Source organism: Chelmon rostratus, chromosome 20 (genome assembly GCF_017976325.1).
Source record: "Chelmon rostratus isolate fCheRos1 chromosome 20, fCheRos1.pri, whole genome shotgun sequence".
Lineage (NCBI taxonomy): Eukaryota > Metazoa > Chordata > Actinopteri > Chaetodontiformes > Chaetodontidae > Chelmon > Chelmon rostratus.
The window spans coordinates 5,663,204-5,687,778 of NC_055677.1; the positions used below are offsets into that span (position 1 = coordinate 5,663,204).

The following is a 24,575-nucleotide window of genomic DNA, read 5'->3' on the forward strand; positions in this document are numbered from 1 at the left end:
AACAGTCACACAGCCAGATGCAGTCCAACACAGCACACCCAAATCTGACTGCATCTGACCGCTTTTTTGGTGCTGAGCCTTATTAGAGAATAATATTTTGAGGTCGAACTGATGTCCATGACGCCGTTATCTTGAAACTTACTGGCGAAACAAGGATTAATACATTTGAAAAGGTGAGTTACACCTCTGAAGTTGGATATTGTAGCTTCAGTTAACAGCACCCATAGGTGCTTTCCTCCGACTCTGAATATTCTGTGTAAGAAGCTTTGTTGTTTTTGGTCGTCAGATTACAACAGTTTACAGCTATTGTTCATTATTGTTGTTCTCTTGAGACGAGGCTTGATTATCACCGTACAGTGATAAGGTAGCCATCAGGCGTATTATGATGAAAAGGGTTTTAGTTCATATGTGTTCTTGTGTGCTTTCCAACTGGGTGGACCCGGCTCTCATGCCAGACTGCTGTATGACTCAATAACCACATGAAACCGATAGGGTTGGCCTCTTATTTTAAAGCTAATAGTGCTGTCAGTTTGTTTCAGATTATGGGAACATTTTGTACATTTGGCTTTTGAGAAGAGGTTAAATCACCGAAAAACGGACTGAATTACTGCGAAACTGTGTCATCGCAAAAGTCCATTTGAAATAATGGAGGACAAAAACGATTTAGTTGAGTTTTCTGACTTTGGCTGCTGTCAGGCTAGAAAATGCTGCAACATATGTCATGCTGCACATGAGTCATTGGACAGTCAGTATTATGTTCAAAAAAATGTAAATGTAACCTGTTTGTGGAAATCAGTGTTTAATTTCTACAAAAGCACAAACCGTCTCCAGCAAACGCAGAACCTGTCTTGTGTGTTGTTAAACAACAGTTATGATTCCTGGTTTTTATGCCTGTCGGCACTTTGTTTGCGCTACAGAGCCTCTGATTTGCGAGCCACTGGAGTACACTCAGTTCTGCAAACACATCTCGCTAAAACCCAAGTATATACGTTCAATACGAGTAAGAGAGGGAGTTTCTGTACATTATGGTAAACACATGCTGCTTCGCTACTTAGAGTTGTTGTCTGGTTTCCATTTTCTCGCCTGAAACCTCAGTTGCACACAAGCGGAGGGGCTGAAACACATATTTTGAGATTATTTAGGGTGGAAAAATCATGTTCTGGAGGAATGCAGAAGTCGCTTGCATGCTATATTTTTGTCTTTTTTATTTCCTTAGATACCAGATGTGCAGTGGTGTGTTTTCACAATGCATCGTGCGGGTTGGGAAGGGCGCCAGATTTCATGCCCGAGTGTTTCCAATAATATTTATGGATGCTGACATGTCACATATTTTCAGAGGGGTTTCTGAAAAGAAAATAGAAACGGTGCAAAGAGGCATCGACACACTTTTATGATTGTAGTCCTTCAAGCGGTTCCAAAAGTAATGTGAATAGGAATCATAAGTTCACAAGTATCAGCTTTGTTGTCAAGTAAATGCAGTTATTGAAGGGAGATGAAATTATCCCATGATTCTCTCCATCTCACCTAACAGAAAACAATCTACAGTTGTCATCAGTTTGTCCTCCATGTTGGATTAAAATGGAAAACTGAGCTCACTTCAGAGCACTTTATACACCAGTAATGACTTTTTCAAATAGTATTAGTCATGCTACAAGTTTCTCTTCCAACTATGAAGGATCGTTAGTATAACTGACAAAAATCTTGATTTCACAACAGATCCATATAAACCTTGATACCTTGAGCCAAAGGTGTCAGTTTCCTCTGTTCAAGCTTGTTTTTTTCTTTCTGTAGCAGCACATGTGTGCAAATAAGCGTATTCGCTTTTTTGTTGAGAGTTTGATGAGAAGAATGACACCACACATGCCTGTACACAAAGATGAACCTGGAGCCAGGAGTTAGCTTAGCTTAGCATAATAACATTCCACAGTTAAGTCTTGATGCTAAGCTAAGTTATATTTAACAGACAGATATGAGTGGTATTAATCTTATCATCTAACTCTCTGCAAGAAGGAAGACTATTTCTTTAAGTGTGCTAATCAGCTGTACTAACATTCATTCTAATAAGCTTGTAATGGCACCAGTTTGAGGTTAACACTTTTTTTAAAATAAGGTTCCTCTTGGAATCATACTTGCTGTGTCACACCTACAAATATGGTGATCAAAGAAAGTGTCATACCCTCTTAAGATCACGTGTATTTATGTGTAGTGTAGAAGAAGTGAAAACCAAAATCTGCCTCCATCAGCAGAAGCCTGTTTGTTTTCAAGGTCTGACAAATGCTGCAGTCACCCTTTAACTTGTCTTTACTGTATGGGAGTTGGGAACGCTCCATTTAATGCAAATTGGCCTCTAAAAACAGCCGTCTGCAGTGACCTGACTGCCACTCATTTTTTCCCTGTGTGACTTTATAAATACACACTGAAAACTGTATCAGACACCTAGCGTTTAAATGCTCTGCATGGTTGTTAGTGCGCACAGTGAGCTGACGCTGACCTGGATCATGCTGTGGTTGCTACAGGGAGACCTGTTGGATTGCAGTTGTCAGAACAAAGATAAAATGTGACACCACAGAAAGAAAAGGGGAATGAAAATAATCGAGCTATTAACTTTAGTATTCTCTATCACAATTTGCTTTTTGAGGCTGCAAACATTGTTTTACTATTGTGCAGAATACAAATCCTATGAAAATGAGGTTTTCTGGACACAAAAATGTGACATAATGTGAGCAATGGAAACAGTAGTGCTAAGTTTGCAGGTGACTTTTCGTGTCACCATTTCCTATATGTACGTATTTCAACACTGCAGGAAGCCTACCACTTCCTCCTAGGGCAAACCATTCTTGCAAAGGGGTGGAGCAGCAAGCCTACATGCTACAACAGAAAGACCCACACATGCATGTCACATGGAAATTATTGCCTGACACTCTTAGAAATGTAGTCATAGGGTAAAATACCTTGTGCAAAATCACCTGTGGGATCAGAAGATGCACCATTTCTCATAAGCTTTACAGCATACATGCAGACGCCGTCTGTCGGATGTGGGAATGATTTTGATCTATTCGCGCATTAAAATGAGAAACATCATGTCGCAGCACTGCATGAACTCTTGCCTGGAACACAATCAGTCCCTCTTGTCTCCTCCGCAGTTTGACGCAGGGTTTCCCTCTCGAGTGTCTTACTTTGCTTTTGATTAAATCTCTGCAAATGTTTCCTTTTTTGCTGTTGCGTGTAAAAGTTTGCTAAAGAGATTTCAAACCGGAATGAGTCAAAGCAGTGAGTTAATATTTTTGTATCTAATGGACCATAACTGCAGAAAAACAAAGCAAAGAGTAGACGCGGAACAATTCTCAGATAAAACTAAAATAAAATTTTATTGGTTGAGTCAAACCAGTTTAAAAACATGTTCTAGGTTAGTGGCTAACACTGAGAGAGGCCTATAAAAGCAATGGGTAAAGAGTGTGTAGCCACAACGTGTCTGAGATGTGCAGAAGTCGTAGTGCATCATGTGTTACAATATACAAACTATAACCACACCAGACCTTCATGTAACCAAAGCTGTAATAATGTCCTTCGAGCACAGACGTATTCAACTCCATATTCAAGTATAAACATCTCGAGTCTCGCAGTTCTACAATCGCACTAAAATACAGTTAGCTGATGAGCCTACCTGTTCTTCTTTTTCAAGGTAGCGGAAGCTAACCAAGCTAAACTGTTCCAAATGCCCATTTCTTGAATTGACAAGAATCAGCTTTATTCATATTTTGTTCCAAATTTTATTGATATTCAAATGTTTTGTATAAAGTATTATACAACAACAAAAGCTGGGTTTGCTCCGCTGCCACGTTCCCGTCTTTGTGCTTCATTGCTTCTAATCTGTAGCGAGACAAAGACTCTGGCATACTACTATGTTAGCAGCTCTGTGGGACATTACTTAAGCTAGGCAGGGCTTTGAGCTGGATGCTAGCATCAGAATGCTAGCATGCCCACAATTACAATGCTAACACAGGTTGTGTTTTCCATGGGCACCTTAGTTTAGCATGTTAGCTAAGTCATAAACCCTCATGAGGGCGCTAAACCAGAGGTCAGAAAATCAGACACATCATCCGGGAACCATGAATGTCCATTTGTTGAGATATTCCACTGGATAGGAGACAAATTTGACTTCAAGGAGAGGTACAAGAGGAAAAGTCATGAAATCAGCAAAGTCAGAAGTCTGAAATTCCTCCTCTGAGGATGCTGAATGTCAATGCATCCAGTAGTTGTTCAGATATTTCAGTCTGGACCAGCTGACTGACTTTGCCCTCCATGAAATCTGAAGAGTTAATTCGAAACCACACAATGAAAATAAAAAGTGGGGCAGTGAGTCACATTAGCAGCCACAGGACCACAAGCAGAAGGCAGGACTTAAATGTTGACCAGTGAGCTGTCTGTCAAACTGGTCGCGGTGTTTTTGGTTGTGTTGTCTTGTTAGAACCGACTGGTTCAGCTGTGATACTTCATGCTGAAATGTCCTAATCCTGCTCAGTGATTGAGGACATGTTGGACCGTCAGCATGCACTGGAGCTGTACAGTAGCTGCAGCACACTACATTTCTGGAATTAGCAAAGTGAAAGCCCCATCTAATCACCACTGCGCTGTATCTGCATGAACTCCGGCTGACACCCTCCCTCTAATGGTCATGTTCCACTGTAAGAAAACAGGGACTCTGTTTTGACTGCACACTGTAGCCCATCATAACATTTGCTCTGAGAAATGGGGTTTCAAATAATACATGTGTGAGCAAACTGTCATAATTACAGATGGAAATCTCATGTGAATCTTCAGGAGTTGTTTTCTGGAAAAACACAGCTAGCCCCGTCGTCCCACGGGCTATTTTCCTATGATAGATTGTAATTATTAATCTTGATGATGCTGGTATTTCACTCACATACATCCATGTCTGGGTTAGACTACAGAAATCAGTAGCAGTCAATATAAGCACAGCATGCAAGCGTGCACACTTCATACTGTCAGTAGTTTCTTATTCTTTACTCATTATGTTTTAGGGATCAATTGTATTTTTTTTAATTATTGGTTTTATTGATTTGACTGAAACAAACTTTGTACATTGAAATTGTGTGAGTGCAGGACTTCAGCACATAATGGATTTTAATCACACTATAGGACTGATTGTAGTAGTTAGTTGCAGGATCAACAGTTTAAAATAAGGTGAAACTCTTGTAAGACTGTTTCATTCAGTGTCAGTGTAGCATTCAAAAGCAGGAGGTTAGACGGTGGCATTTACAAACACGTCAGAAGAAAAACCAGTTCAGAGATTAGATTAAAACCACGACAAAAACATATGATGATATGTCAATTAAAAAGTAAATAATACATCAGAATTTGACAGAAAATGCAAAAGTGGTGCACACTCCAGATCAGCGTGTGCAACAAGACACAACTAGTTCTGGCGAAAAATGAGTGCCTGGAAGTTGCATACTTTTCTTCCTTCATTCTGGGTTGGAGATGTTTTGCAAGATAACATGGCCTCAGGACACGACATTACAACTGCACACGATGCAGAGTAAAGCTGCAGTACTGCGCCTCACCACTGGGTGTGCAACATGCATGTGTCTTTAACAACATGCTGATGGATTTTCATTCCACACGTTCCCTCACCGTCATTCGTCATGACAGCGGCATCAAATCAATGGAAATCCTTTGCTTCCTCGCAGCACCAATCAGTGCAGGTCATTGATGCAGTTTTACTCACATGGTGATTTAGATTGCAGTCTGATCTTTAAGTATTTTTTGTGTCTGACACTGATTTTGTTACTTTAAACAGATGGATGACATTGACGCCATGTTCTCTGACCTGCTGGGGGAGATGGACCTCCTCACTCAGGTGAGCTAAGACTGCTGTCATGACAACCATGAGGCATAAAGTAGGACTGGTAATACAGTTCTAGCTCTCCACTTCACATCCTTTTCTATGTTACCAATTTATTATTTATTACTCGTTATTACTCATTACTTATTATCTAAGTATTGAACCTTATTGCTGTTTGCTTTTGAGGCAGAAAATAAACACCTAATACTAACCTTAATAATGTAGTTTGAAAGTTATATTGCTATGGACTGAAAAATGTTTAGTTTTTCTTATTATCTATTCATTTTTTCAACATGTGTTTCTTATCAACGGCTCAAAGCAGTTTGCAAGAATCAAGCTACAACTGTAGTTGCAGGTATAAAAAAACAGCAGCCAAAGATGACAAAGCAAAAGAAAAGAATATTTTTTTATTTTAAAAAAGACAAATTGAAGATGGGTAAATCAGAATTACCTACCTACTAATACCTACTTGCAAGTGGGTGCTATAATTTTAGTCTTTAGGTAAATTTATTTACCTAAATTATTATTTAAGATATGAGCATGCAGCAGTGACACACACCTTTCATGCAACACATGCCGAACACAACACATTTTCTGCACACTGCCTGTGGTTCATTCTCTTACCTTATACCATAAATAGACTTTTCTTCTTTAGAGGCAGTTGACAAACTCACTAAAACCCTCCATCGATCATCGGGACACTCTAGACTGGCAAGCACAACAGACACAGCAGGGTAGGGTTGGGGGGGGGGGCAGTCTTTGTGGTCATCTAGCAACCATAAATTACACTCTCTTTTGGAGGGGAGGTCAAACGGCAACTTCATAAGCCAGCTAAAGATTACACTTTTTTTTTCTAAGTGAAAAGTCCTGCTGGTCACTTTGATGTTTTTTTCCAACCCACCATTTCACCCAGAGGGCTTAATATTACACATAGAAGCCCTGTTAGGTATAATACCCTAAAACATATGTAACAGTACACATGTAAACGTATACCTTCTTACATAATGTTTGGGGACAGTTTATGTTTCAGGGCACCCAGAATGTGTTGTGGATTAACTCCCTGCGCCTCTGGGGCTCTTGTGGCTGTGCAGATATTGTATTCATGCTCTTATAAACACACTGCTTTGTTCATTCTTCCCTGCAGAGTCTCGGTCAGGAAACAGTACCTCCCGCATCTCTCCCCAGCGCCGACAAGGAAGTCAACCTCTCCATTGGCTTCACCGACCTGAATGGTGACTGAACGTTTTGTCTGTCCAGTGTGTAGAAACACCACAAAGGGCCCGGTGTTGAGCTTTTGCCAGTGACTTAGTACAACGCTGCACTTGTGCACGGGCAGGATATATCGCATGTTTCATCAATTATCTTGGAAAGGGTCGAGATTGCTGTGAGAGTTGGTAGTGATGTGAAGAGGTAGCGGCACAGCATTCAGTCGCCCTGCAGTGTATTTGGCTGCTGTTCAACGGGTGATTTCAGATGAAGATTGAGGTCGCTGTACGTGGTAATTACTCTGCCTCTTATGGGCTGTAAAACAAGCACGCTAATGTTAAAGCAAGGTTACAGCATCTGTTGTTAGCGCTCTGCTCTCCCTTTCCCTGTTGTCGTTTTGGTAGATATGTAATTAAGTACTTCAGCCCTGTCAAATCAGGTTTATCTGTACAGCTGTTCAAGTCAACTTACTTTGCAAAGACAAACTTTAGATTTGACTTCAATCAACCACAAAATAAACAAACATAAAGGATACAGGCAACAAGGATAAAAATCTGCAACCGAGCTCTCAGTGGTGTTGTGGGCTAAATGCTAACATCAGCATGCTAATAGGCTCACAATGATAATGTGAACATGTTAATTGTTAGCAATTACTGTCTACTGTATTACAGTAGTCTCCATGTTTGCTATCTTAGTTTAGCATGTTAGCATACTTGCATTTGCTAATTAGCACTAAACTCAAAGTACAGCTTTGACCTGATGATGGCACTAGCTGAAAAATGAATGCCTATGTCTGTGTCCAATTTCCTGACAATCCATCCAATAGTTGTTCAGACATTTCACTCTGAATCACAAATAGCAGCCAATTATGAGAGACTTCACTGTGACTTACAAATATCATTAATCTGTAGAATTCATCCTCTGGGGATCACGAATGTATGCGCAAAATTTCATGGCAATCCATCCAGTAGTGCTGCTAGTGTGTCCTAAAATGCAATCTTTATTAAGGGTTTATAAGTTGTAAATACTGGCTAAATAATGGTTAATTAATGCTTAATTAATGCTTTGGCACAGTTTACAGCACCACCAGCCTTTAATCCTCATGTAAGATGAAGGGAAATGAGGAATGAAACTGAAGAAATGCCCTCATTTTGCTTTCATTGCAACACATAATGAAAACAAATTAAGGAACCTCTAAAAAATGAAAGTTCGGAATGTTAAGGGAGAAAGCACATATCATTATTTCAAAAGAAGGAAACTTCTGTGGTCGAACATTTTGAAAGCTAGGAAACCCCTCAGATTGTTAGCAACTTCAAAATGTATTGAGCGCTTAATATACATACTGCACCAGAGTCAGTTCTCAACAAATAAACTGGTTTTCTTCTAACACCAGAGTCCCTCCACGAACTGGAAGACAATGATTTGGATGCGCTCATGGCTGATTTGGTGGCTGACCTCAACGCGACGGAAGAGAAACTTGCAGCAGAGATAGAAGGTCTGAAGGTGCCATCACCGCCCCCGTCGGACTTGCCGCCACCGCCTAAGGGTCTGAGCGCACACCCTGCCCCCTCCCTCGCTTCCCCAGCATCACCCGCGAGCAGCACCAGCAGCAATGTTAGCACCCCGGCCTCCTCTTCCACCTCCCCTTTACCACCTCCGCCTCCTCAGTCTGCAAAGCCTACGAGGGTGAGTGGGTGTGCAGTTTGTACTATAAGAGGAGCATCTCTGCAACTGCCTTTTCACTTCTCTCTAAATTTAAGAAGTGGCAGTTCTAATCAAGGCAGAATAATATAGAATTGACATTGTTTGTCATGGTTCTTCGGAAAATGTGATCATAATGGATGACAGAAGCGGAATGAAGAAGACAAGAACATTTCTGTGCTATCTTCAAACATGATATGCAAGAAACATAAGCAGGAAGAGGCGATAATGTCACAATCTCTGGGTCATTGGTGGTGTGTCACGAGAAAGTGCTTTCTGAGCCGTGCGTGACAAGACAGCATTGCAACAAAGGCATCACCAGTTCCCAGCATATACATTTCTGACTTGTTTTTGCCTCTGTGGAACTGGGAAGAGTGGTTTTCTCTTATAACGGTCAGGGCGATGAGATCATGGCGAAGTTGTTGCTGGGTGGACGCATCTGTTAGAGTTACAGAGACTCGTGAGGCGAAACAGCAGAGAGTCTGTCTGGAACAGATCAAACACATACAGCCATGAGGCAGGAAAGAGTAACAGGATCAATACCGAAGGTTGGAGAAGGGGAGGTTAGATGTGGCAGTGGTGGTGGTGGGGGGGGGGGGGGGGGGGGGGGGCGAAGCCAGACGGGAGCTTATTGCTTTAGCAGGGCTTGTTACCTCATCGTCCTGAGGTAAAAACACCAGCTGTGCTGAGGAAGAGAATGTGTCATTGTTAGGCAAAGCCATACAAGTTCATTAAAACTGCACTGGAGGCAGGGTTTTAATGTGAAAACACCTGACATAAGCCAAAGAAGAGGGAGGGTATCCCGTCCCTGCTAACTAAGTGAATTTCTTGAATGGAGACTCCCGTTATGAAATTGAAACTAAAATCGAAATAAAACAGCACTGAAGTGCTACATCCACAGAAATGAACTTGAACAGTTTGATATTTTCCCCCCATTTACCTTTTTTTGGTTATCTTAGAATGAGCCCGTCATATGTACATAGTGAGCGGGTTCTCTTCTACAGAGTCAGCCATGTTTCTACGGTAGCCCAGAATGGACAAACCAAACACTGGTTTAAGAGAGAGCCTTTCACATTTACGCTGAAGTGAAGACCACCATATGTCCTCCTACACGCCTGGTTTAGGGGGGGGGGTATTCAGTTGGTTGCAATCTGCAACCTCACTGATAGATGCCACTAAATCCTACACACAGGTCCTTCAAGCAATAGGTCAACATTTGGGGAAATTAGATTATTTTGTTTTTTGTAGAATTAGCAGAGATGATCTTAAATATGAAGCTACTGCCAGCAGCAGATTAGTTTATTTTAGCATAAAGGCTGGAACAAAGTCTGCCTAGCAGCACCTTTAAACCCCTGTAAACTTGTGGTTTTCCTGTCTCTGTTTCCTGGTCTGGGACCAGTGATTTTGTGGAAAACATTTATTCTTCAATATAATAATCATTATGTATTATTATTTTCCCTGCTCAGGAGGAGCTGGAGGCGCAGATGAAAGCAGACAAAATCAAGCTTGCTCTTGAGAAGCTCAAGGAAGCGAAAGTTAAAAAGGTAAGGCGACCAAGCACCGAAGTGAGCTCCTCTGATCTTACATCCGCTGGCAACAGGAAACTTGAAAGACGCTGTGAATTACGGCTACATGGACATCACTGTGAAAGACGTCATGTTCAAACAGAGCACAGCTCTTTTTTTTGTTTTTTTCTTGTGGAGGAGCCATCAATCACAGTAATGCATGGCCACTTTCATCCAGCCAGCGTCCCTCAGGACAGCACGGATCCCTCTTTGGGTGATATGTGGACACTCATCATCTCAAAGCAGTCAACAGAAGCACAGACATGTGGTCTTGCGTGCAAAGCTGCACTGCAGCATCAATGCAAAACCAAATAGTTTTGTGCCAATTGCATGCCTTCTTTTTTTATCACAGGTGATGATGATGATGATATTTATACACTTTTCAAAACTTTGGCTGAGAGGGGTTATAAGTTACATAAGTGAGACTGTATTAATGGCATATTTCCCTGTTAAATTCTTAGAAGCTGTCTAAAGTGTGGCTATGAGGAAACGCAGACCACTGGCCACTTTCATAGCAACATCTGCTCCATAGTTGTTAGACACAAGAGTGCAAGGTGCAACTCTCAGTGGTTTCAAGCTTAGGTCTTTAGGTTTCAGATAAACCCACAGGTTGCAGATGGTTTTGACATGGATCATGCATGGTGAAGATACCCACCGTGCATGTGAAAGCACTGTAAGAGAAATGATTTGATATCCAGTGACATTTCAACCCATATTGTTTTCCAGGTCCAGACCGAGTAACATGTGATCTAGCACTCTAAATCCTCCTGCGATAACATCTCTGAAACCCACGTTTTTATGACACAAGGCGAGCGGCTGCCTGACCTTGGGTCTGTGAAACCCCTCAGCTTCCCAGAGCTGGATTTGTTTCAGATGAGAGGAAGTGTGAGGCCATATGAGCCTGTGAAGAAAGTGCTGCTCCGCTCCAGAGTAAAATTAATCTCAGGCAACTTTGTCTCAGCCAAAAAGAGACAAATACCATGAAATGACTAAAAAGCCAGAGAAGTTCAACAGGACAGAGAGACACAAGTGCTGATGCTCCCAACTCCTCTAGCAAAACTAACATTAGGACACAGAAACAACCGTTTACTGTTCGTCGCCTGTAATTAAACTGGCAAACAAACAAGCTGCGTGTGCTTCAAGGCTTGATTTGATGTCACACTTCAGAGACACCTGCTGCCGTCCGCAACGTGTTTTAACTTCAATCTGTCGAGCAGATGACACAGAAAACCTCATGTTAGAGGCAAAAACGCTTCAAAGGATAGTTTGGGAAACGCGCTTATTGACTGTCTTGCTGAGAGTTAGATGAAAAGGTTGATGTCACTCAAATATGTCCATTAAATATGAAGTGACGCTCAGGAGATGCTTAGTTTAGCTAAAACAGGGAAACAGCCTGGCTCTGTACAAAGCTAATCTCCCACTGTCACTGAAACTCAGATTAACATGTTATATCTTATTTGTCTAATCTGTACCAAAACTGATAATGTATGGTTTTAGGGGGAATGATCAGCTTCCACTCTTTGCTAAGCTAACCGGCTGCTAGCTTCAGCTTCATATTTACCATACAGACATGAGCGCGGTATCCATCTTGTCATCGAACTCTCTGCAAGAATATCAAATTTGTCCTTTATGCAAGAGTTCCCACTGGTAAAATGGTAAAATAAAATTAAAATGAAGTCACATTTTTCCGACAGCTGGTGGTGAAGGTGCTGCTGAACGACGGCAGCTCTAAGACCCTGATGGTCGACGAGAGGCAGAATGTCAGGGAAGTTCTGGACAACCTGTTCGAGAAGACTCACTGCGACTGCAACGTGGACTGGAGCCTGTGTGAGACCAACGCTGAGCTGCAGCTCGGTGAGTTCCTGCAACATAACACCTAACATACTGCGACAAGCGGCTGAGGCTGCACAGCATCATGACTGCTTCAGTATCGCACCTTTCATACCTGTTAGTGCCATTCAAAGTGCTTCACAGGTGGCTACAAAGCTGATAAAAAGAGACATATAGAGAGTAAAACAATAATGCACACACAAAAAGAAATGAATAAAGTGAAACAAAACTAAAAAAGATATAAAAGACAATGAAAATAAGATAAATAAGACGATAAAAGACAATACAAACATTTCAAAACAAGAATACAGTGAAACAAAAAATGACAGGAGGCCAATCTAAAGACTTTAAAATGGGTGTAATGTGCTCCTCCTCCTGGTTTTAGTCAGCTCTCGGGCAGAAAACTGTGGCTGATTTATGACTTTTTTGGGTCGAGCAGAAAGGAGAGCTTTGCAGTACTCGAGCCTGCTGGATTTAAAAGTCTGCATTAGTCCCTCCGTATCGCTCAGAATGAGAAATGGTCACACTTTAACGATGTTTTCCAGATGATAAAAAGCCGATTTGGTGACATTCTGCATGAGGAAGATGACAGTGGGGTAAATCCTGGAGAATTAAATTTTATGGCTAGATTCTCTCTGACTTTATTCTTTATCCCCGTTAGCTTCCACAAAGTGGCGGCTAGTCGTCCTGGAGTCTGGACAAAAACAAACAAAAAGACAACAATTTAAAATCACAGCTCATCAATAAGACAAGAAAATGCGACATAAGCCAGATATAAAGATCGGGAAATAAGTGAAATTGTCACAAACACAACACTTGTTATACACTTGTGATTTGTGACAATTTCACTTATATATTTTACTTCTATCCCAGTTGACCTGTAAGTTAAGGTTTCCTGACATCCAGGCACAGATGTATATCATAAAATATCTTTGCATCCCATCAATAGGCCTTAAGAAGTCATCAGAAGACACTGCCACATAAAGCTCTGTGTCATTAGCATAGCTATAGAGAGAAATGCAATGCCTCCTGATGACATATATACAGATTTAGAGGCATTTGAGAAGATCCTAAGAGGCTGAAGAGCATTTACTGATGGATTAATCATGGGCAACAGTCTCTAATGTGCTGTCACTAGCTGATATAGCACCATAGTGTTTCATTTTGTGAGAGATTTGCTGTTTTAAACAACCTGTGACAGTATTTTCAGGGGGCAAATAAAAAATCCTTGCACATTTCCAGCAGCAGTTTGGAATGAATCAAAGAACTGGGTTGCTAGCATAAGCAATCTACCAAAGGTTCATGAACAGAAGAGAAAATGTCGTACCAGTGGTGGCTCTGTGTCGTTGACGAGTGATTTCTGGTACATTTAGTGCAGAAACACAGCAGGAATAGGTGCCGGTTGTGCATCAGCAGAGCCACAAAAACACAGTGCAGTGATAATGTAGCCTGCCACTTTAACAACATAAGCCTTCAGTGTGTTTTCATATGAATTGTCAGCTAAACACACACAGTGTGCAGGGTGGGATATTTCATTCAGGTCCAGATGATGGACTGTGTTTTTACTGGCACGATGGCAGCCACACTGCAGCGAGCTCACAATGAAACATTGATCTTACTCCCATCCATCTCTCTCTTCCTCCTCCTCTCTTTCCTATACTCTCTCTATCCCCCCCTCTCTCTCACACTCACACACACACATACAGTGTAGACAGGTGGGTTTAATTTGCTGTATCGGACACCGTCAGTCATCCTCCCTGTCATGCGGAAATAGAAGCCTTATGATCTCAATCCACCGTCTGAGCCGCCTGTGCTATATTTACTTCAGCTGCTGGGCCCTCAGATTGTCTGGCTGCTCGTTACCACCTGTTTTATCTGTTTTCTAACAACTTCATCAGATCGTTACAGAGATAATTCATATTTTATAAGAATAAGAATCTTATATCATGAACAGGGAGTCACTTTACCCTGTCTGGAAACTGTTTTAATGAGATACTGATGGTAAAGTCATTAACCTCACCTAAGTCAATATTATTTCGCTTGAAAATTATATTCAAGTAATTTTATATGCAGCTAGTTAAGCCGTGAAACACGTAATTAAAGGATCAGCCCGGACTTAGTCCATGTTTTTCTTATTTTCAGCAAATTCCATCAGAAGGCCAAAACCAGAAATGTGTTTTTGCAAGATTTCCCCAACATGCATGTGGCTCTGAGTCTCAGATGAAGGTGTATATATTTTAAAAAATGATCTCAAATATATAGTTTTATTACAACAGTAGGTATTTAATAATTTCCTAAAACTCCTGGGTGCTGTAGTTTGTAGCAAATGTTGCTCAAACCGCAGTGAGTAGCACATTTGTTTGGGACTATTTTCAGTAGCGGATTAATACACATTTGCCATGTTGGTATTTACAGTAGAGAGCGGTGTATATGGGATTCACTCACAATAAACTACAGCACCTGTGTTCATTCTAAGGAAGTAACATTTCACCCTGTGCAATTGTGTGTCTCATTTGTGTGTTTTTAATAGTTTTTGGACAACAATGGAAGTTTGTATCTGGTTTTAAGTAGACAACACAGATAGATATTTGTTGGCAGTAAGAAAAACACAGACTTTTCCTTTAACTGTATGCTGCAAATACTTTGTCACAGAAAACATTTACAGTAAGCTTTTGGGGATTGTAGCATTGCTAACGCTAACAACATCTTCCAGTGCAGCCAACACTGTAGATAAACCTTTTAAGAGGGATTCCCTCTCTGGATAGTTTACACTCTTTTTGCCTTGGATGGTAAGGATGATATATGGCACCAGTGCAAAAAACAAATGAGGAAATGTGCTTTTCCCTTTGGTCAACACAGTTTGTTTTTAACCAAATGATATCCCAAGTTTAAATTAGCTGTCTGACACAGCTATTTAAAGCACATCACCCTTGCAAAACTTTATGTTTAGGTCATTTGACTCATGAGCACAGGGGTGGACAGGGTGTGACTAATGCGGCAATATGACAGCTTGACAGTGGAAACTGTTTGAGTTAGTTGATTTCCAAACGCCTGTAAACCTCCTATTTTTGCCGACCTTTAATCTTTATCAACAGAAAGTCGAGGCAAGTCATGCCCAATAAACGCCTACAGAGCTCAGAAGCAACACCATCTTCAAACAAATCTTCAGCGTTAAAGTCACCCATGTGCTCACCATGCACACCGGCGAAAAGCACCGAGTGGGTAATGCACTTCAAAGGGGTTTTTACTCCTAATTACTCACTCTAGCAGCAAAGTCACACCATCCGTTTAATGATTGTAATAGTCAAACTATGGACTAGAACCCTGGCAGCAATTTATTTAATGCCTACCTCCATCTCAGCTGGTATCCTGTAATTGGGGACCATGGCTAAACTACAGTCAAATGCCCAGTGCATGATGGAGATCTATGGCACTGAGCATGTGGGTGGGCAGAAAGGAGGAGGAGGTGGTGGAAATTGCCCTTAATGTGTTTTTGAGGTTCAGTGCTATTTAAAGTCCTTCCAGCGAATGGAGGGGTTTGTGTTTTATTGAGCCCTTCCTTAATTCATTCCACTTGAAACAGACAATTGTACGGCTGTGAAACTGACTTTGAACGAAGCTCAGCTGATTTAAAGATTTCGTGACAGAGTGAACTTCTGTACATGTGCTCAAGCATTAGGTTTTGACATGTTTTATGGCACAAAGCTAAAACAGAGAGGACATGGAGAATATAAAGTGTGATTAAAGACTGTTGTGGGCTGCGGTTTAAATAATAATGTACTGTAGACTGTAGACATTTTAATCTTCCAAAGCCAGAGGACTGTCATTAGTGTTTGAATGTGCTGAGAAATGATCTTTTATGGCCAATAGAGTAGAGATAAGCTCTGCCTACTGCAGAGGAAAGTAAGCAAGTACTGTACTTAACTACATTTTAAAGATACGTGTACTTTACTCTCCACTTTGTGAGACTTTTTACTGCTGCTCCAAAACATTTTCAGACTGTCTCCTCCAGGAAATTACACCATTAGTGTTTTTTAGTGCTTGAAATGAGCTATATTATCATTATTTGAACAAGTAACAGCAGAGTAGGGATTTCTGGCACAACTTCACCCACTTCCAAGGTGCATGGAGAAGGGAAAAAGTCTACAGATAATTAAAACTGACCCTGATGAAGGCCACAAGCTGGAACGTGCTGGTCTCGGAATACAGACTGGAGATCTGACCACTTCAGCTGCCTAACCAAAACCTTTGAGGTATCACATCAGAAAACACTGATTTGAATCATTTTTAATGGGACGCAGCTTGTCGTTAGGGATGATGACTTGTTTCAAAGGTTAATATTCTAGTGTTGACTCCACTGACAGCCACTCGTAGATGCATTTACACAAAATACATAATAAGCTCATAATAAATGATGCATTACAACCACCCAAAACTATGTACTATATAGATAAATGTAGCACCACAGGGATCAGCTTCAATATTAAAATGCAGCTTACACTTTAACTTATTTAATGTACTTTCTCATTCTTCATAAATACTTTTAATTTGATATTAAGAACAGTTTGCTGCCATCAGCTGCACTAATTTCTTAAATCCACTGTCCACACACAAAATTTCACACTTTGGCGCCCCCCGATGGCAGCATCAACAAAGAGACACGCAAAAGTACATCTAGATTGTGTTAATATTCACTCGGATTGCCTCAAACTGAAACTTGTATTTTAAAATCTGCTTTAATTATGTGAAAATTACACCAGCAGTGGCTTTAAGTAGAAAATCTGGACTGACTGACGGCTAAGTGTGCTTTTCATCCAACAGAACGGACGTTTGAAGACCACGAGAACCTCGTGGAGCCTCTCTTAGCATGGACGAGGGACAGCGAGAACAAAATCCTCTTTCAAGAGCGGAGGGAAAAAAATGAGGTTTTCAAAAACCCACAGGTTGGTCTCCTCGCTGCGTGCACCTTCACTGTGTACAGCAGCTCTCTGAACCGATGATCAGAGGTGATGTGCATGTGGTAGCTCAAATATCCAACACCGGCTGGTTCAGTATTCCTGGCCTTGGTTTGTGCAAATCTACCTCCACGTTGTTTCAGCTCAGCACCATCTGGCTATTTTCACTGCTGAATCGTCTGAATTATGGGGTGTCTTTCCTCCATGTACGATGACCTCTTACATTTATGTCCTCGCCATAATATATCAGACAAAACAGCTTCAGGCAAAAGAACATGGAGATCTTGGCATGTTTGTTGATGTAAGGGGAACCCTTTATAATCTCTGAGTGTTTAATGGATTCGGTCTGTTGGCTGAGACAAATAGCCGGGTTGGAAAAACCGGTGAGACACTCATTTTGAAACTACTCCATCATGTCTTCCATGTCCCCCAACAAAAGACAGATCTGTATAATACAGTACGTCCTGATCAATTTACAGTTTTAACTTTTGACAAGAGCTACCAAAATAGAAATCCCCCTTTGAGGTCTCTCTCACCACAATGAAAACATAGTCCCAGGCCATAAATCCAACGGCCCCATTCACACAGGGACAAAGAGCAGGGGTCACGGGTTTCTGGAAGCTGATAATGATGTTTTTTACGATGATTTGAAGTAGTTGCACTTAACTGGAGGCAAATATTTTATTTTTTACTCTATTTCTCTGACAGCTACTAGTTACTTTTCACATTACAATCTGTCATACCCTCCCTGTCCAGTGAAAACCACGTTTCTCTAAATGTGTTGGTTCTAAACTTGAATGATCCTGATGAGGATTAAATTAAATGCATCGTCACAAAGCTGAAAACAGGGCCGTTCTTCTGAGTTCACGAATATGATGAGCTGCTGTCGATTAAACTAGCCAACAGTACATACAGTTAGGGAGCAAAGGAATCTGAATACTTCTTCCACCACTACTTGTTCAAAATGATAATGTGTGATAACATGTTAGCATGCTAACATCTGCTACTTAGTGCTAAAGACAAAGCACAGCAGCTTTTTTTAAATCTCATAATTGTTGAGACATTTCACTTGAAACCAAAAATGTCAACCAGCTGGTGGCAAAGTGAGTATGATTCTTCCTCTGCAGACAATAAATGTCTGCACAAAATATCATGATAATCCATATGGAGTTATTCCTGTCTGGGCTAAAGGTGTGGACTGATCAACCGGCAGCTGGACACTGCCGTCCATAGAGAACAAATTCCTGTATCAGCCTGACTGTAGTCATTAACGCACTTTGTTTTATCCATGCAGAACTTCTATCTATGGAAGAAGGATAAGAAAGCTCTCAAAGACATAAAAGACAAAGACAAGGAGTTATTAATACGGGTAAAATGTGCACACACACACACACACACAGATGTCCCATCAGTGCAATATCTTGTTGAAAGTGACAGTTTCCCCGGTGCGAGCTCCTCTCGCTGACCCCTTTCATCCCTTCTCCCCCTCTGCAGGAGAACTTCGGTGGGACTTCCATCATCGTGCCTGACCTCGAGGCGGTGCTGCACCTCAAAGAAGACGGCAAGAAGTCCTGGAAACAGCGGCTCTTCCAGCTGAGGGCCTCGGGACTTTATTACGTGCCCAAAGGGAAAACCAAGGTCGGGGGTCAACAGGGGACAACATTTTGCTGCAAAGACCAGACTAGAAACACACATCCAGCAGCTAACGCTCTAACCCTGAATACATTCAGCTGAACCGCGGTGGTGAAAGATGAAAATCCTGCAGATACAGAGATATTTATGGAATGTCAACTGAAACCATAAGAAATATAAGGTTGATTTTTTTTCGTTTTCTCTGGGATTACAAAGTGGAGTCTTCCTGCTTTATGAACCACTCTCTTGTTTCATGCAACACTGAATATAACTACAGCTTTTACTCCCTGCTGGATACCTACAGTGTATTCCCTTACTGTAGATCTCACAGCAGCTCTTGCTCCCAAACACATCATTCAAACAGAACATTATGCCGCCACTATTGCACATGTGCTAAACAGGAAAATTAAAAAACAAAACTACAGAAAGGCACAGATCCTCTTGTAATATGATCCCTATTTCTTTTCAGTCATCCCGTGACCTCGTCTGCTTCGTCCAGTTCGATAATTTAAACGTCTACTATGGCACAGACTTCAAGAGCAAATACAAGGCCCCGACTGACTTCTGCTTTGTCCTGAAGGTAAGTTAGATTTAAATTTGTTGTCTTATCAGCCCAGTTTGCGTCACACAGCCTTTAACTGGTGCAACTAATAACAGAGAAGCAGCAGCTTCCCTTAAGTGTGATTCCACAGAAAACATTTACATTAGCAGTGTGAACGTGTGCCAGTTTTACGAGTCAGTGTCAAGAGGCACAGGCCACACACTGCAGGGCATGGTGCAGAATTGAACGTTGCAGCTGGCTGCTTTACTGCAAATGTGAAAAGCAATAAATAGTTTAAACTGAAGAAGTGAAAGGCGACGGTTTTATCCTGAAAGCGGTGAGAAAGCGAACAAGAAGCTCCCAATAAAAGAAATGACTGTAAAAGCAGCGTGCATTTAATTATAAGAACTGTAAACCCTCTTTTAAGAGCAAGAAACGCTGACCGGCATGAAAGAGGCAAGAATTAGTTGGACTGGTGGTCAGTCTTAAAGGGATGTGAAAGTCTGCTTTCCTTCTTTCTTTTCCCTTGTCTTGTCTGGGAAATACTAGAATCAGCAGATACTATTAGACTAGTTGTTAAGGATCAAAGGAAAAAGAGCTTAGAGAGGCAAAGAAACTGAACTACCCACCAGAGAAAGACAGAGTCCTCGAGGTCTGAGCTGAAGGGAGACAAAGCAGAACGACCCGTCAGAGTGGACATTTTGGACGGATGCTCAGGTTACACAGTGTCCCGTCCTTGTTTAGGAACCATGTAGTAAAACTTGCTGAAAGCAGCTTCAGTTGTGGTAGATCGTATGATGATACGATAATAACCGAGGGTGTTTTTGGGCCGCCAAAGTGCTCAATTAGGGTGTGTTTTGACACATTGGGTGTTTATGAGCTGCTAAACACTGAAGCCATTCAATTTAGCTTCATGACTTAGATGTTGTATATTCAGAAGAGATGCCCGAGGCGATCGCTAATACCATCCTCATTATGTACGACTTATATCCTGACCCATTATGGGAAGTCAGCTTCCTCCTCAGGGACAAGAAACTGACTGTGTTAGAGTCAGAATTCACTGCACAGCAAATGTTCGCATAAATCCAACAATTAAGACAAGCAGCGTCATGAAGGGCAGCCTGTAAAACACATGAACAAAAAGATACATATGTAAAGTATAACCTCCTTTTAACTGGTGTTGCCTTGTAAATCTGAGTCTAGACACACTCTTCCCTTTTGCAGTACACATTGAAAACCTTAAAGGGGAAGTCCACTGATTTTATATATCAGTCTATTTACAGGTCGAGCTGTTTTGTTATATTGGTCTCAGGTTCAGACAAGGAAGAAGAATGAATAAAAAAAGACGAGATCTCTGGTTCTGCTGCATGGATTTAGATCATTATTTTGACAGCGTCAAATGTGAGTTTAACAATGAGTGCTTTGCTAGATCTGCAGAGTGCTCCTTTAAATCGTCTCATGTCAAACATTGAGTCATCCAATCAGTGAGATAATTAAGGCTCTTTTTCAGAGTCGAGGGATGTCGTCATTCTCCGAATACATTAATGCACCAGTGAAATACAGTAGTGTTTGGACAACAGCTAGAAAGACGGGGGTCACAGTGTCATGTTTCACTCCTGAGGCTAACGTTAGCCTGTTTTGATCAAAAAACATCTTACTTCACATTTAAAGTGTGCGATGCTGAAAAGGCAGGGTTGTGTTATCCAGATATTTAACCATTCGGGTTTGTCTCGACAGCATCCTCAGATCCAGAAAGAGTCTCAGTACATCAAGTACTTGTGCTGTGACGACGCTTGGACCATGAACCTTTGGATGACCGGAATACGCATAGCAAAGGTGAACTTCACTCAATGAATAACAGGAAATAATCTCCGTTTGACCAGGACTCACAGCCTGTGGTGTGTTTTTTTCAGTACGGTGTGTCCTTGTATGAAAACTACAAAACAGCGGAGAAGAAGGCTGCAGTCAGCTCCGTGTGGACGAACCGCAGCACTCCGTCCAGCTCCAACCCATCAATGCCGTCACCCACCACCAAAGGTAGCGCGACACACAGGCTGCCCTTCATGTGTCACTGATGTGAAAAAACCCAGACGTGGTGTTTTGCTTGTACAGGATGTTCACTCATGGTGTTTATTCTTCTCTGCTAGCAAAATCACCAAGCCAGGCCAATGGTCATGCTCCAAAGCCCCAACCAGGACCAGTTTCTAAGGTACAGAACGCTTCATTGGGGGTTAAACTAATGATTGTTTTCATTAGCAATTTATTGCTTATATTTATAGCTGTAAATTCACGCAAAGATTCCTTGACAGGATTATAGAGGTTGCTAGTAATTCTAGGGAAAACAGAGAAACTGCTTAATGAACACACTAGCTTTAGCTTGTGCAACAGGTCAGTTAGCTTGCAAAAATGCACAAATGAATTTACAATGGAATAAAAAAAGATATTTACAGTTCTTTAAGAGAGGCTGCTCTCCTAACATTTACTCCCTTGAATGAGTCAAGTTGAAAAATGCTGGATCCTACATTTCCCATAATGCCACCTGCAGCATCATATAGACCCTCCCTGCTTGGTATAAGACCTACGACTGGTTTCTGGGTACGATGTAAAAAACATCCTCCTCTTGCACATTTTGTATAGTTATGGTATATTCTGTCATCTCAGGACTTTGGAAATGTCCCACCTCCACCTCCGCCATTGGCCGAGATCCTGCCCCCACCGCCTCCAGATCCTGTCCTCCCCCCTCCACCACCTCCTTTGGCTGCCAAGAGTTCACCAAGACCTTCCCCACCCCAGCGACACCTGCCAACCAACTTCCCTCCACCTCCACCTGCAATGGACAACCTCCCTCCCCCTCCGCCGCCCCCACCCATCGATGATTCCTCAGAGGCCCCGCCAGATTTCCTTCCACCCCCTCCTCCTGTCACTGGCTTTGGTTCTCTTCCTCCTCCCCCACTGCCAGTGAGCTCCCTACCACCGCCGCCTCCCCAAGCTAGTTTCGAAGGTATGGACCAGTCCTTGCCTCCTCCACCACCGGATCCTGGGTTTTTACCACCGCCTCCACCTCAGCCAGTGTTCACTGGGGCTGGAGCACCTCCTCCACCACCTCCTCCCCCTCCCCCTCCAGCTCCGCCAACTGCTGCCCCAAGAGCGGCGGTGCGGCCTTCCGGCTCAGTGAAGAAGGTTCCTCCAGCTCCGCCTAAGAGGACTACACCATCGCTGCATGGAGGAGGTGGCGGAGGAGGAGGTGGAGACTTCATGTCAGAACTGATGCTGGCCATGAACAAGAAGCGTAGCAATAACTAACCTGAGGATCAATATAGTGCGAACTGCACCCGCACAACGACCAACTGAACTCTTAATCAGAACAAAACAGCCAATCTTTATATCCACAACAATACTCTTAACAACTCCACCATGAAGCCAGTGGAGATCATCTCCTCCGGGAAACAGACTTTTTCTTAACTGCTTATTCAAGACATAATCTTGCATGAATCAAGAGCGAGGGCGATTATTCCGACGAGCAAAGAGCTAAACTTTAGAGAAATTGTTATATTCAGTATATAAGACCTGTTTTGTACAGTATTTGAAAACTTGAGTTCACAGACTGAAAGACTGAAAGATCTGCTGAAAGAAAACATGATGCAGCATCTGTTGAGGTTTATTTTAGTTTATTACATAAAAAATATACTGCCACCATCATACTGTACTTCAAAGAGAAGCATTTATAGATTTGTATATATTGAGGCGTTTACATGGAGGACTGTAAATACTAAAAAAACATCATTTACTTGGGCGTATACAGTGTGTCCCATTACTGTAGCTTTCAGATGAATGTTGCCTAAATAAGACATTGTGAATAAATCCTTAAAATTCCTGGTGGCAGAAGAAATATATGAACTGAACAGCATTTCTTACGGGATTGAATTGTTGGTTCTTCTTCCTGTCATCGAGTACAACCTGCTACTGTCGGCTGTTTAAAAACACAAGCTGCAGCAACCTCCCTGGAAATCTCATAATCAATATCACACCTCAGAAATTCTATGAATGTAATGTACGCAGTTCCCATTTTGCAGCTCTGGTGTGTGCATACTGCATGTGAATGGGGTGAAAAGTGATGCTCTATATGAACGTCCATCTTTTGAAAAGATACAACACAGCCTCCACAGTGTATTGTATTTATTTTGTTGCCAGTATGGGATCACAAGATGTTTGTGTCAAGCAGTCAAAATACAATTTTATGAGCAAAATACAATTAGAGTTTAATTCCACTGTGGTGCTGAGAACTGCATTTAATTCTTGTTAGTCATTGTAACCACTCATAGTGGATAATCTTTGTAGTAAAGAGCATTAACCAGCCATGACCTTGACATTTTGGACCAAATATATTCCACAGACATGACAGAATTGACCAAAATGTAGCATAAAAGCAGGGTTAGGTTGTAATTCTTCTTCATTGTAGTATTTTTCTACATCCAGGGCTCACTCAAGAGGAACAGCTGACCTTTAACCTCTCAGCCCACACTGGTGGTCTTGCTGCATAGCCCGCCTCCTCTGCAGTCTCTTGTGTAACAAAGGGAAAGGACAAGATGTGGTGCAGCAGCTCCACCTAGTGGAAAAAATAAGACATCAATTTAAACAAACCAATTTGTCACAGAAAGTATATTAAACAATTAAGGTTATTTATCATGTACACACCTCTGAAAAATCATTTATCTCAGCTTTCCTAATTGCAGACTCTGCCATCCAGTTCCTCAGCACATATCGAGGATTCACATCTGTAAGATATTTTTCACCATCAGGCAACAGCATCTTCTTGGTAAAACATCACATTGCAGAAATCTGTATAAGTGAATTCCTCCTTAATTGCTGTTTTGAAGCACAATGCCATTACTCGAGATGAAATGTCAAATAATTGCATCTTTCATGGTCAAACCAAGGCTAGTATGAGGATTAAGTGGCTCACTTTTCATCCTGTCTTGACGGTCCAAATCGCTATAATTTTGTTGTCTGAAGAGAGGAAAAAAGTTTAGAATGCAAACTACTTTGATATACTTCAAAAACAACAAATAACACTATGACACAAAATGGAAATGAGACAAAACAGCAAGTGTTTTCAAGCACAAAAAAACATTTCACAGAAAATTGGGTTACCAATCTAACTTGGCATTATGTCTTTTTGCTTACCCACTGAGCCGGAGCAGGTACATGCTGAGCCAATCAGATAAGAGCTCGTGAGACGACAGGTCTTCAAGAGCCCACGTCTAATACAAAACAGAAAG

General features: G+C 41.6%; 2 protein-coding genes across 2 annotated transcripts in view; one reads left to right on the top strand and one right to left on the bottom strand.

The window, feature by feature from the left end:
- On the top strand, positions 1-23,564 carry LOC121623752 (amyloid beta (A4) precursor protein-binding, family B, member 1 interacting protein). Its single transcript, XM_041961185.1, has 14 exons — positions 1-173; positions 5,822-5,881; positions 7,011-7,098; positions 8,466-8,758; positions 10,240-10,317; positions 12,033-12,192; positions 16,990-17,111; positions 18,418-18,492; positions 18,618-18,761; positions 19,225-19,335; positions 21,034-21,132; positions 21,210-21,333; positions 21,444-21,505; positions 21,958-23,564. The coding sequence occupies exons 2-14, from the start codon at positions 5,822-5,824 to the stop codon at positions 22,597-22,599; spliced, it is 2,058 nt and encodes a 685-aa protein (XP_041817119.1). The 5' UTR covers positions 1-173; the 3' UTR covers positions 22,600-23,564.
- LOC121623753 (protein adenylyltransferase SelO-like) overlaps positions 23,458-24,575 on the bottom strand; it is a 5,963-nt gene continuing 4,845 nt past the window's right edge. The window contains exons 16-19 of the mRNA XM_041961187.1: positions 24,481-24,557; positions 24,260-24,303; positions 23,992-24,071; positions 23,458-23,902 (exon numbers count right to left, since the gene is read on the bottom strand). Coding sequence (XP_041817121.1) covers positions 23,780-23,902; positions 23,992-24,071; positions 24,260-24,303; positions 24,481-24,557 — 324 coding nt within the window. The 3' untranslated portion in view covers positions 23,458-23,779. The remainder of the gene's footprint in view (positions 23,903-23,991; positions 24,072-24,259; positions 24,304-24,480; positions 24,558-24,575) is intronic.